This window comes from Leguminivora glycinivorella, chromosome 2 (genome assembly GCF_023078275.1).
Source record: "Leguminivora glycinivorella isolate SPB_JAAS2020 chromosome 2, LegGlyc_1.1, whole genome shotgun sequence".
NCBI classification, from domain to species: Eukaryota; Metazoa; Arthropoda; class Insecta; order Lepidoptera; family Tortricidae; genus Leguminivora; species Leguminivora glycinivorella.
Window position 1 is genome coordinate 10,484,252 of NC_062972.1, and position 14,763 is coordinate 10,499,014.

At 35.4% G+C, this 14,763-nt stretch overlaps 2 protein-coding genes across 3 annotated transcripts; one reads left to right on the forward strand and one right to left on the reverse strand.

Annotated features, from left to right (window-relative positions):
• The first annotated feature begins 1,369 nt into the window (after window positions 1-1,369).
• On the forward strand, window positions 1,370-2,989 carry LOC125236941 (transmembrane emp24 domain-containing protein 3-like). The gene is made up of 4 exons (XM_048143863.1): window positions 1,370-1,616; window positions 1,829-1,946; window positions 2,296-2,423; window positions 2,710-2,989. The coding sequence occupies exons 1-4, from the start codon at window positions 1,461-1,463 to the stop codon at window positions 2,938-2,940; spliced, it is 633 nt and encodes a 210-aa protein (XP_047999820.1). The 5' UTR covers window positions 1,370-1,460; the 3' UTR covers window positions 2,941-2,989.
• A 213-nt stretch (window positions 2,990-3,202) lies between these two features.
• Window positions 3,203-4,642, reverse strand: LOC125236930 (protein YIPF5). Of its 2 annotated transcripts, none has more exons than XM_048143850.1 (2): window positions 4,427-4,642; window positions 3,203-4,341 (listed from the first exon to the last, which is right to left on the reverse strand). In XM_048143850.1, the coding sequence occupies exons 1-2, from the start codon at window positions 4,533-4,535 to the stop codon at window positions 3,653-3,655; spliced, it is 798 nt and encodes a 265-aa protein (XP_047999807.1). In that variant the 5' UTR covers window positions 4,536-4,642; the 3' UTR covers window positions 3,203-3,652. The 2 variants fall into 2 exon arrangements, with proteins under 2 accessions (XP_047999807.1, XP_047999810.1); XM_048143853.1 differs by having other exon boundaries at window positions 3,203-4,333; window positions 4,427-4,562.
• Window positions 4,643-14,763: the final 10,121 nt, after the last annotated feature.

Genomic DNA, 14,763 nt, shown 5'->3' on the forward strand with positions numbered 1-14,763 from the left:
CTCCTTAATTTTATTTATGCCTGTCGCTGTCGTCTACCAAGAACGGATACATCCGGCCGATTGTTCGATAGTCCTGTCTACCGGTTCTCACAGTCGTACCTGTATTTGACACGGCAATTTTTTTCGGAAGTTTTGCTGCTGGAAAAACTGCTTTCGTTTGACGAGAATAAAACTACTTTCAGAATGTGGGTAAAAAAACCTGATATATCCGTCCGTGACAAATAAGGGTACTAAATCTTAGGTCTGCGTGCGTAGCCGAATGCACAAACGCTCACGAAACGAAACGCTCGTAGATATCTATCTCTATCGCTCTTGCGTATTAGCGCGACAGAGCCAGACTACCTTTCACGGCTTTTCGTTTCGCGTCGTATAAATGGGCCATTTTTTTCAAAGTTGTCCACTTTTCTTTTTAATTTGGAAATTTTTATGTGGTTTCCACTCAGAATCGCGAGCTCTTTCAATTCTTATAGGAGAAAAAAGTGTCCCAAGGTTTTTTTCCCATTCCGTTACCATTTTTTCATACATTTTGTATGGCGGTAACGGAATGGAAGGTTCGAAAAAATGTATGGAATTCTTGGGACATTTTTTTTCTTCTATCAGGATCGAAAGAGCTCTCGATTCTGAGTATTGATCGCGTTAAAAATACCCATGTTACAAAAAAAGTGGGGTGGACAACTTTTAAAAATTAAAATTTTGAAAAAACCCCCCCACTATGTTGCAGAAGAGTACTTCGACGATCCCAGATCCCAGATCGCACTTACAAATAGTGCGATAGGGACGGCCTGCTATTTTATCGTCTATCGCGCGACCATGCTTCCCGTGCAGGACAACACACCCAACTTACAGCAAGGAAAAGGCGACAGAGGGGTTTTAGTGGATATACCAGTTTCATCAGTATAGGCTAGGAACCGGCACGGGAAGCATGGTCGCGCGATAGACGATAAAATATCAGGCCGTCCCTATCGCACTTACAAATAGTGCGATAGGGACGGCCTGCTATTTTATCACTTATCGCGCGACCATAATTGCCTGCCAGGACCGTACCTGCGCCTTGGGTTATAAGCGAAATTCATTTCTTCTCTTTAAAAAAAGCTGCTACCAAAATGAGCATTGTGTTGAGTCTTATGGGTGTCGCCTTGGTCCTTCGTGCGGTAGTCTGTTAGCGGTATTCGAATGCCGATATCCTGGAGCTGCATGAATACTAGGGGCATGTTTTATTAATTTAAAGTATTTAAACGATCCATTAACATGAGTAAACTGGAGACTGACGCACATTTTATTAGAGATAGATTTTTTTTCTTCCGTCTAGACTCCACTTAAATCATAATTTATGGAACGCAGCCAATTACGTGTATTCAATCCACGAACTGTCAGACTGTCAGTCAACTCAGTCACGCAAATACATCACGATCATAGACGTTGCATTGAGTGTTTTCAGGAAATTACCGATTATTCTGAAAATGTTAAGTAAATTAATATTCCTAAGCGTCTTAGCCGCGTTATACAATGGAATCGACTCTAAGAGTGTTGAGCTTACTTTCGAGTTACCCGATAATGCCATAGAATGTTTTTATGAGCATATAGAAAACAACACATCCGCGTCTTTAGAATATCAGGTAATAATTAACAAATGGTGTTTTTATTTATAGTTGTGAAGGTATTTTTTTGTTTATTGATATCATTTTCATTGTATATTCTTGATACAGCGTTCGCTATCATTCTAACCTCTACGACATTTTTTAAATACTAAAAGAGTAATAAAATTTGAAGGAACAAAATAGTCTCTGTTGTAATTTTACTGTTGACTCACTTTAGTCCAATCTTTTAGGTTATCACAGGAGGCCAATATGATGTGGATGTCAGGGTGGAAGGACCAAATAAGCAAATCATTTATCAGCAGCAGAAGATGCAGTATGACTCGCATCCTTTTACAGCTACACAAACTGGTATATTCATAAGATTTTTATTTATTTCAATGTATAGTTCGCCTTTTGTAACTGTATATTTTTACTGTGCAATAAAGTTTAAATAAATAAATAAATAAATATATCCTATTTGCATTATTGGAGAGGTGTTGCACATTATGATGGGTTATTCTTGCTAGTTACCAATACCTACTGTAAATTTTATCAGTTACCTGGGAAGTTACTATTGGTAATAACTTTGTGGTACTACATATATTGGCAGCTCCGACATATTTGATTGCAACTACCTAGTGGGAATAATGCAATATGATTGGGTGTATATGTATAGCAGAAATTGATTTTTTTTCTGTATAAACATCATAAATTGCAGGTGTTTATAAAGTGTGCTTCAGCAATGAGTTCAGTACCTTTTCTCACAAGCTTGTCTACATGGAGCTGAATGTTGGCCCCGAGCAGCCCCTGCCTGGTATTGGGGAACATGCCACAGTACTTACTCAGGTAATGTTACCTTTACTCTCTTCTTATTTGATTCTACGGAGCATTTTATTTACACAAGTGTGAATACTTGCAGTATAACATACTTAATATTTCTTTTTGTCATACCTATGAGGGTAATTAAATGTAAAATGACTAATAATCTTTCATCATAATTGCCCATGCTTCATTACCATTGTAGATAAGACATTATACTTATTTATTTTTATAACAACTTCTATCCCCAACTATTTTACTTATCTATGCATGACAATTACATAGGTTTTAAGAAATAGTTTTATTCTTACAGCTCGAAGCATCTGCTGAAGAAATTCACTCCGGACTGAACAAAATGATTGACCACCAAACACACCACAGATTAAGAGAGGCTCAGAGTCGCAAGAGGGCAGAGGACCTCAACGAGAGGGTGTTCAACTGGTCTATGATTGAAACTGTGGCCATTGTGATTGTCACATTTGGTCAAGTTGTGATTCTGAAGAATTTCTTCAGTGATAGACCCACTTTATACAACAGATTGTAAATTTAGTAAAACATAGTTTATTTATAAATATATATTGTGATTTGGTTAATTTTGTTGTTGTTAATTTTCCATGTTACAAAAACTCCAAAGAAGTATTGAAAATTAAATCAGGCTCAATTGTTAATAATAATTAGCATTAATTTGAAATAGAAAATCTCATATTTTAGTTTACCATAAAAATTGGCATATTTAGATGCTTATGCATACTCCTGTGAAGTTCTTTGTGATTCCAAAAAAAGAAAAGTATAATTGAAACACAATATAAATGTAGGAAATTTATTAATTATTTACAAGTAAAAATCAATAGCTTTACAAAGTTTGTTAACAATAATGATTGTCAGCCTCCTAAGTGTAAATAAGATGCTGGTCTTCGTTAGGAATATTTGAAAAACAAAATCTATGTGTTTACTACCACTAATGAGTAACAATGATTAAAATAATTGGATTACCATAATATGTACTAACAAACACATGTAACTGTCAATCATGTTACCTGAACATGATTATAGTACAAGAGTAAACTGTCCTGTTTTCTGAACTGGTGTCCCTGTCCATACAGTGCGGTATCACTATTTCATGTAACTCATTCTGTACTGGTCATTAGTTAGTAGTTAAAAATATAAATCATCTACCAGGATTATTTGGCTTTTAGACAAAATATTCTTTATAAGTCAGTAACAAAATGAAGTACCTAGTAAGTTTATGCAGTAAATTAAAACAGTACTAATAAAGCAAATACACCATTAACTAAAGCACAAGGATATGCTATCAGTGGCCTCTGCTCAGCATCTCCGGACATGGTTACAAATAATCTGCTTGCAGATAAGGCTGACCAAATTACGGCCACACCTGATAAGGTGAGCCCTATTGTTCCTTCCAAGGAAATGAATATACCCAACCCTGCCAGCACAACCATAGGTAACATACAGTAACCCAGCACACTGGCAACACTTAGTACTGTGAACACACCCTCCGTACGGCTCATTAGTGAAAGCAAAGAATACATCAATATAACTGACATTACAGAGAGACCGTAAACATAACCAAAATGAGCTTTATTTCCTGATAAAAATAAACACACAGCCAATGCCAAACAAAATGTTATAGGGCCAGCAATATCTGTGTCTCTTAACAAGAAATTGGCATCATCAGCTTTTGATTGACCATGGAATGGATTCATGACAGCCAAAGTTTTCTCTAATATCCTGTCGGGATATATTTCTAGCTCATCAAGCAGAGGTGGCTCATCGAAATCGGTAGTTTCTGTTGCTGGCTCCCCGGGTATTGGTGCAGGTTGAAACATATTTGGGTTGTAGTATTGGTTGTTGTTTGGAGGATATGCATTTTGTCCTGTTTGGTCAAATGAGAAATCTTGGTGGTCCGTTGGAAAACTCTGAAAATCTAAATAAATAGTATTTTTAGGTCTTGGGTTGGGTTCAGCAATTCAATATACTTAAAACTTAAGTAGGTATCTGAATATACTTACCCAATGTTTGAGCTTGATCACCAAATGCATTAGAGGTATTGAAAGAGTAATTTTGGCTATTATTTTGGCCCTGCCAAGAGTAATCATTTGGATTGTTGTAGTTAGCCATACCTCATAAAATTTAATTAAATGTTGAAACGTACAAAACCGTTTATATCGATGCGAAAGCACAGAGCAAAAATGCACAAATGTTGTACAAATATACGAGTCGAGGGTTGAGTGCAAGCCCCCCTAATAAAAATTCGTGTAAAATGCATATACTCATCCTTGACTTCCTTATGACTTAGATAATGTATTGAAAAAGGATGGATATATGCTAGTTATTTCTCTTTTTGGTAGGTGGTCCCTGGTTTTGTGTTAGCTAGGGATGTTACTTTGTCGATTCAATTATCGATAAAATATGCACTTACTTACGTTCTCACCTTAAACATAATATAAACGTTAAATATATAAAAGTAACGAAAACATACAATATTAATATAAACATTTCATTTGCATTATTATGTGGCTTTTTGGCTATGAAAGTCATATATTCATACATTCTTGCCTTCTTGGCTAACCGTACCTACTGATTGCAAATAAATGGTTTGTTTATGTACTTACCTACATAAACGGTCACTTCTCTTCTCTTACCAAGTCCTAATATTACATTATCATACCTATATCTCTGATCATAGGTCTGTATGCCTCCCTTTTTCTGTAACGTGAATAAAAAGGACGGCATGTTGTCTATGACTATATTTCTATGATAGTGTAATATCGGCCTAAATAGTTTGTAAAAAATAGAAGATGGGAGATACGAGTATAAAACAAATAAATACATTCTTCTCTTCTCCTAACGCAAAGACCTAAGTAATTTAATTCGTGTAGCATCCCTGTATTAATTTCTAGTCCACCACTCAAGAATCTACTTATACTTACCTCAATAATATTTTCTCTATCAAATAGAAAATAAAACAAAACGGCAGTGTAGGTACCAAAATTTATTATTTCAATAGTTTCACCTATTTTTAGTTTCTTTTTAATAATGTTTGAGAATTTCTGGAAAACTAAAAAATACTATAAGTTTAATTCACTAGAAATGTTACATTACCATTTACCCAGTCTGTGATACCTGATCATCATTAATCATTTTTATGTCCTTTTCAATGCAAGAATGTCAATAGAGTTAATGTCGGGACGTCGATAAAAATGACACATCACTAGTACAAAAACATAACCTAAAAACAGTTTGGAGAAACTTCAGAACAGAATTTAACATGGTAGTAGTTATTATATAAACTATGAAAAGATCGTATTTTATGCTTTGTTTAGATCCTACAAATAATAATATCAATAACTGACCGAAATTCACTAATGAAACACAGCAGGTTCTTGGGAGTTTTCTTTTCTCCATGTACGTAAATTACAGTCCTTAATTCAATCACACAAGCCATAATCACACAAGGAACTTGAACACATTACAAATAAGAATTTAGCAGGATCATCAACTATCCATCAGGAATAAACACAATTAAATTAAAAATCGGCCAGACGACCGCCGAGATATTTGATCTAATATAATACGATTATGTACAATTGTCAAAGGTAGACACCTGGGGAGACATCTGGGGGCCTGCTCCATTTCAGCTTCTTGGCCTTCTTTTTGGTGGAGTTTTGGGAGTAAAGGAACCGCGAGCATCGCACCTTGAACTTCGTGTTTCCGGTCTTCTTCTTCGGAAATCTAAGAAATATATAAAGTTGAATTTGTAAAATAGCTAAATAACAAGAGAATCATAACAAAGAACAATAATCATTGATGGCGTTTTTAAGGTATGAATATTGATAGGTTATTATTGCAAGGTCGATAAAACACATCACATCACTATGCTAAAAAACATAACCTTTCCGAGTTTGAGAAAACTTCTAAAAAATATGCAAAAATCTATACAGAATTGAATAAGATTTGAATTGTATAAACTACTAATATGTACATTTATATTTCTGCCAGGTCGTATCAATAAATATTATCAAAAACTCAAGAAACTTACCGATGAAATGATATAACCTCTTGCGTGTTTTCTTTTCTTCCTGAATGTGATTTGCAACACTTGATCACACAAGCCATAGTCAGAAATGAAACTTAGAACTATCACAAATATACACTGAGCTATTTTTGCCACGATCTGTCAGAAATCCTCACAAAATAAATAAATATCGTCAAGACGACCATTGAAGTCGCGCTAAAAACTCGAACCAATATAATACGACTATGTACAGTTGTCAAAGATGGAGACCGAGTGTGAAATGACAAACGTATATTTAATTTTGCCGTATAATAAATGGACCCCAGGTCCGTTTTGACATCAGCATTTAGGGACAACCTTCGAGAAAACGAAAGAAGTTGTGGAATATTGTCTCATTCGCTCATACAAAAATGGTAATAGTGTGGTGTGAGTAAGATACATGTCACCGAGCTCTTATTTTAGCATGGCTTCCATGCTTTAGTTATACTTCCGTGGTTGAGTGAGTTGTCAATTATCTGTCAATGTCAATTATGACATTCCACAGTTTACAAAGCTTTTAGGCGCGTCCTACACGATCTGAAATCCAATAAAAAAATTGGTTGTCTGTAAAGTCGGTTTACGGACGGTAGTTTAACGTGATAACGTCAAACATTACAGTAGTATAGACAGGGGCGGTCAGAGTATAGCAAAAGGGGCCCGATTCTGGGACTTTTTTCACGTTTTTTTATTTATTTATTTATTTATTAAAAATACCAAAAGTTAACAGTATTTCACCAAAGCACTTATGTGGTAATATAATTATGTACATGTTAAATTGACATAAATAAAAGCAAACACACTTAAAAGTTAAACTATGGTTATTACATTAATCACCTAAGGAGTGTAGAGTCTATGAACCTTAAGAGTTTTCTGTAAAACACACCAACACTATCAGCAAATATGTCAATATCGTCTGTCTCCAACATGATGCGGTTAAGAGCAGCTCGGGCTCGAGCGGTGCGCCGGCCGCCGCGAACAGGCGCCGCCGTCGCCGCGCCGGCACCGCGCCCGGCATGCCAACCACCACATTCGCTCTTGGCACTTGCAGCCCCATTCTCTCAAGCACGGATGCGTCATCTACTCTATGGTGAAACAGTTGGCGGTAATGCATAATATGCAGCAGTTTCCGTCTGGTTTCTAGAGTTTGAAGACCAACCATTCCTGTTACGAATAGAGATGGATACATATATGGGTAATATGATAATATCCGTACAGTCGTTTGTAAATGTGCCTACAGAACTTCCTCTGCACTCTTTCTAGCATAGTGTTTTGTTCTTATTAGAAAGAATGCATTAAAATTAGCATCTTTTATAAATTAAAGTTTTTTTTTAAAACCTACTAATTTAGGAGTTAGAGTGGTGCAAAGTTGCAAAATTTTCCCGTAGCATTACTAAGGCGCCAGAGACAGAAAGCGATATCGACGGAGCCCCGCTTATTACAGAAACTGCACAGAATAGGAGAGTGGGGCCTGTAACAAAGGCGAAGAATTGAACTGTAGGCTATTCTCCTTATACTGATCAACATTTGTTCAGTGACTTTTAAAAATTATGAAGTCTTTAAATTTTTAATTTTTCATACAACATAAATATTAGCTTCAATGTACGCCATTATTGTTGTCATTGACGTTGTCTGTCACACTTTAGACTTAACAGAATTCACAATACATTACCTCTTAGAAAAAACTTTCAAGGGTGATAAAAATCAAAATACAAGTTATTTTTAAAAGTCGCCGAACAAATGTTGATCAGCATAAGGAGAATAGCCTAGAGTTCAATCGCCTTTGTTAGACTCTGTATAAAAGTCGTCATTTTGTATCCTAGACGAGAAACGCGTTAATTTTATTAAAGTGCTAGTGCCATTTACTAATCTTAGAACCCTAATATCTCAGTAAATATTAATAGAGAAGAAAAAGTTTATACACGGGCGTTCATCTACGAAGAACGAAATGTGGCCATAGCGATGACCTTGAGGTGGTAGAGAATTTCGATATTGACGTTTACAAAGTCTTCTCCTATTGGTTCTCCCCACCGCTTGTCACTCAGCACTGTCAAAGGTGTCAAATATCTCGCCGTTATAATTTTCATAATTACAATTTTTCGTCGAGTAGTGAAGTGTTTGCGTTGATTAATTTCCGTACCTTTATTTCTCCGTGATAATTGTGATATTCAGTGCTACTTGGCATTTTGATCTTCAAAATGCTTCGCAAGTGCTGTATACCCGGCTGTGATAGCAGTAGTAAACGAAAGGACGTTATGCTGCACAAAATGCCAGCAGCGAGTGAAAAAGTGATAATGTGGAAGAAAACTATGTCAGCAGTATTCAACTTGTTCGAAGGTTTGGCATCAGATGAAATCGGCAAACTGTACGTTTGCCACAAACACTTCGAAGCCAGATACATCTCTTCAAAGTTGCGCTTACGGCCAAACGCGTGTCCAACATTATTTACTGAAGAAGAAATCACCACGGGAACACCGGCTCACCCTTCGGTTGAACGAGGTAGGTAGTAATTATATGTAACTTTACATCGCACGTGGTATTTACGCCGCATTTTTAAAATTGAATCAAATTCATGTTCAGTGTATTTATAAATGTTTCCAATAGGATAAGATTATGTTGATTGAGTGGTGTTTTGGCCTAGTGGAGAGTGTTCCAGGTTCAAATTCTAGAGAAAACTTACATGGGTCTCATAGCCATGGGTATTGGTTCCTGAGTAATGGGTGTTTCTTATGTATTTCAGTAGTACAATTTTTTAAATGTCAAGTTATTATTGTCTAAGTACCTACCACAAAGGCCTTAATTGAGCTTAGCTGATTGTGTAGCCTAGTATTTAATTCATCATAACTATACACATACTTTATTATAAATCAACATTTAGTTTATTATGTCCAAATAATTTGTAATATTCAGACAGACAAATATTTAGGTAATTTGCTTTGGTGTAAATAATTTTGAATAAATGTGTATATATTTCTATAGTCAAATTGTTGTGTAATTGACGACCGGTCTGGCATAGTCGGTAGTGACCCTGCCTGCTAAGCCGCGGTCCCGGGTTCGAATCCCGGTAAAGGCATTTACTTGTGTGATTAGCACAGATATTTGTTCCTGAGTCATGGATGTTTTCTATGTATATAAGTATGTATTTATCTATATAAGTATGTATATCGTCGCCTAGCACCCATAGTAGAAGCTTTGCTTAGTTTGGGGCTAGGTTGATTTGTGTAAGGTGTCCCCCAATATTTATTTATTTATTTATTATCAAAATATAAAATTGGGCCTTTTTTACCAGGATTCATTGAACTTGAAATGAGGAACTCTGACCACTCGTATGCAAGGAGATGTCATATTGACCACACTTATGCCATGAGCGCACCAACAAATAATTCAGATGATGCTGCTGGTTTACCGCCACACATCACAACTGGAGCTGATTCAGGTAATTTCATAATAATTTAATGTCCTGTCTCATGTCATGTGTTTAGGCTTCAAAAAGTGACTGCAAATCTGTTTTTGTATTTCCATCTTGGAAACAGTGGAAGGCTATATCTTTTCCCGATGACATACAAGGGGGCAAAGTTGTTGTTTAACCACATGCCAATATTGATACCCGAGCAAGCTAAATATTCCAATATTTAACTGTGAGTGTAGCAAGTGGTTGAGAATGTGGAATCTTGAGCGTTGCGAGGATTTCAAGGCACGAAGGTTTAACAAATTTTGCCACCGAGTGAAAAACAACATTTTCTCCCAAACCAACAAGGAGAAAATATTGACTGTAGAACAACAAACTAGATCAAATCTATACATTAATCATACATTTAGGTTTCATAATCATCATATAAATGTCTATTCAACCTTCAGTTTACCTGCTAGCTGTGGGCACCAAGTTAAAATCTGTATGAAATTATTTTGCATTCTTGCAACTTTCTCATCAGTTTTTGCCTTTACAAGTTGGTGTGCTGAACATACATTTGTTAGTGATCTACCAGACTTCATAGAAACTTAGAAAGTGTCCATATCCCATTTAATTACCTATTAACTTTAAATAATTTATTCATGTAGGTACTATTTTACGTTTTCAGGTGGAGTTACACTGGAACATATTACACCGAGCGTAGAACTGTCTATTGAGCCGTCATCCTGTCTTAATTCAGGTAAATATTACAAATAATTTGTTAGTGTATACAAACATAATTTATATTAAGTATGTTCATTTCTTGATCTATCAAAGTGAAAGTCAAAATATTCTTTATTCAAATAGGCTTACAATAAGCACTTTTAAATAGTCAACAATGTACAATATTCATCTTATTCTAAATATCAGAGCAATTTATTGGTGCAATAAACAATATTGTTTTAAAACTACATGGAATTAATACAATTATATAAATGTATATTGTATAAAAAACAGGGTTCGAGGATATATATCAGATATATATCCAGCTGGGTTCGACGATATATATCAATGAATATAAATATCCGATATAATATCATTTTTTGTATAATTATTGCAATACAAAAATGGTAAAAAAATGTAACATTGTTTAAAATATAGTTTTTATGTGTTTGTTACTTTTTTTCTACTATATGATATGTTTTTTAGTAGATTTTTCCTAATCTAAAGTAGTATTCATAAATAATGCAACAAAATAATAATATGCATTCCATACAAAATGGATATATATCAAAGGATATATATCCGATATATATCATAAATATCCGATATTTTGATATTTATTATAAATATCGGATATTTTCGAACCCTGAATTAAAAAATATCCAATAGAATAAGCTATTAGCCAAGTCCATTCAGAGCGATTCGCCTCAAATCTCTTCGCGTGGAAAACGTGCAGTGTAGAGTGTGTAGGGCGAGCCGCTCCGCTACTAGCCCATAGTCTGGATGTGAGAGATAAAGTAGGTAAAAAAATTCAGCGACAAAAAAATTCCGTGGCCGCATACCCTAATACAAATGAAAAATACATGAATATAAAGACCAGTGTTGCGAATTCATATCGTTTTACTAAAAAAATATTTATATTAATAATTTAAGTTATTATACATTTACTTACATTATAAAGATATTTTATATTTATCATTTTCAGAGTGCGTCCAATCCAGCGCAGATCAAGCCTGCTCGTCGCTCGTCACGGCTGTGATGTCGTCGTTTGAGCCAACTTCACCACAAACAGGTAGCAATAACATACATTGGATAATCGAATTAAAGGGCTACTTTTTAACCGTCGGCCTCATATCTCTCAAGAAGGACGGTTATCAAGTCGTCTGTATGTTTTTTTTTTTTATGTTTGTTCCTCGATATCTCCGTCGTTACTGGACCGATTTTGAATTTTTTTTTGATTGAATGTATATGCGTACAGATTAGTCCCATTTTTCTCAGAACCCAGTTCTGATGATGGGATCCTGGAGAAATCGAGGGAACTCCTCAAATCTGAAAGGCATACATATGGTGATTTTTGTGTTTTTAAAGGAACAGCATGCATTTAGGTACGGAACAGTGACATTTGGTGCAGTGGAACTGCTGATGATGGCCAGAACGGAACTCTTCAAATCTGAACGGCACGCTTATAGTGACTTTGGTATTTTTATAAGAACAGCATGCACTTTCGTCCAGAACAGTGACATTTGGTGCAGTGGAATTGCTGATGATGGTCAGAACCGAACTCCTCAAATCAGAACGGCACGCTTATAGTGACTTTGGTATTTTTATAAGAACAGCATGCACTTTCGTCCAGAACAGTGACATTTGGTGCAGTGGAACTGCTGATGATGGCCAGAACCAAACTCCTCAAATCTGAACGGCACGCTTATAATGTATTAATTTTTTAGTTTGAATTCGTTTTTATGTTAACTCTTTTTGTTTTGATTATTATTATTGATATTATACAATTGAATGAATGCATGTGAAATAATTATATTGACGATCATAATGTAAATTCGTATAGGTTAACATAGCATAATTTATAATGTAATTTATCATTATGAAATAAATAAAACTAAACTAAACTATAGTGACTTTGCCATTTTTATAAGAACAGCATGCGCTTACGTCTAGAACAGTGACATTTGGTACAGTGGAACTGCTGATGATGGTCAGAACCGAACTCCTCAAATCTGAACGACACACTCATAGTGACTTTGGTATTTTTGTAAGAAAAGCATGCATTTAAGTTCAGAACAGTGACATTTATTTAGTTATGTTTGTTAAGCATATTGAGTTTTCAAGTCAAAGTTTGTCAAGCTTCGATTTTTTACAATATAATCGGATTCATGAGGAATTGAGGAAACTCCTCAAATCTTAACGTTATACGTATATTCATTTGTGTTGCCATCTAGTAATTAAAGCATTAAAAGCAGTTTTAAAAAATACTTACACATTTCTACATAATCCAACATTGCAAGTAGCTTTCACCAGAACCCGAAAGGCGACGGTTTTTTTTTCTTAAAAATTATCTAATACTAAATCAATGAGGCATACACGGCTCGCTCGGTTTAAATAGTAACAATAAGAAATCCACTTATGCCGAGTGAGCGAGAGTGACAAGTTATTGCAGAAAAGGACTAATTTCATTTTGGAATCAATGCGAAATCGAGCCTCGTCGAATCGCATTTAAAATGTATGAGGACTCTATTCGACGCGGCTCGATTCTGCCATAGTGGACGCCAGGCTTAAGTGCAATAGTTACAGTCTGACCAAAAAGACTAGAAATTAAATAGTGGCAACTTCATACATCAATATCCCTTTCAAATCAATGTGTGATAAAACGGGACGACACTACGACGTTGCCACTTTTTAATTTCTACTCTTTTTGCTCAGACTGTATAAACTGTATTTTAGGTAGTCAGGTACATACAATTTTTAGAAATTGACAATCATTAAGAATAAAAAACCGACTAAGTGCGAGTCGGACTCACCCACTGAGGCGAGGGTTTCGTATCCGTACAAACTGTCAATAGTCAAAATAATCTCATGTTTCTCATATACTCGTACTTAACTCTAAAGACTACTATTTACAAAGTCTATAACATCTAATGACCCCACAGGACCGTGTCTATCGTAATTAAGTATGTAATTAAACCAAATATGTTTATAATTTTCAGTGGTGGACTCATCAAAGACTAATGCGGCTCAGGCTTGCATCACAACTCCGGGGCCATCTGTTGATTCAAATGCGGAAAAAACAGGTGACAATTTTTTTTTTTATTTTTTTTTTTTTATGGGATAGGAGGCAAACGAGCAGACAGGTCGCCTGATGGTACATTAAATTACAATAACATTCCTAAAGGTATACTATATTCAATAAAGGCTTTTCATTTCGAAGCCAATGCAATTCTCATTTGTTTAAAAAATATAAAGGAAATGAATATGAGCGTAAAATGCCCCGGCGGACTGCTATGATTTCTAGATGTACTTACTTAAGGTTTTATAATACCTTAAAGCAAGTTGAAGCAAGAAATTAGTTTATTAATTAAGGTGGCTAGGTACTATATTTAACGGGTTATACCGTTCGTCTTTGAGGCTTTATCCCAATTAAAGTGAACTATTGCAATAATATCATATTTTTTTTCAGAGCCTGCACGAGCATCGGGTGTTAAAGAAAAAAACAGGCGAAAACAACGAACAGCGAAATGGTCTTGTCGCAAACGACTACGAGTTGTATCAAACACCGAGCAACTGTCGCCAGAGTGCGAAGTGTTGTACGCACATTATAAGAAAGCGACAAAACAAGCAGATTACTTCAGACGAGCTAAGATGGCGTCTAAGCTATCACAAGAGGATTCTTTTAAAAAATTAGTGGCAGGAATGAACTCGGTAGCAAGAAAATTTCTGTGGATGCAGGTTAAACTCTGTACTAAGAGTAAAAAAGGCAGAAGGTTTAGCCTAGAGGAAAAAGTAATTGGCCTCTCAATAATGAAACAAAGCCCGAAATGCTATCGATTCTTACAGAGAATATTTATTCTGCCGTCCAAAACGACATTAAATACGTTGTTGCAGAATGTGAACATCGAAGCTGGCATCAATACCCAAGTGTTTGATGTCATTAAACAAGAGGTATGTATGCAACTATGGGAACAAGTCAAATTATTTTAACACATATTTTGTTTTGTGTTTTTTAAGTAGTTACACTACTATATATAAATTAAAAATCGAAATAAGATGTCATATATTAAAGAAAAAATGACGAGCATAACCAGTGGCGAAGGCCGGATGGAAGAGGTATGTATGTATGGGTATGAAAGGGATAATTAAGAGCAAGCTATTAATTCCCCTGGTGTACTCCT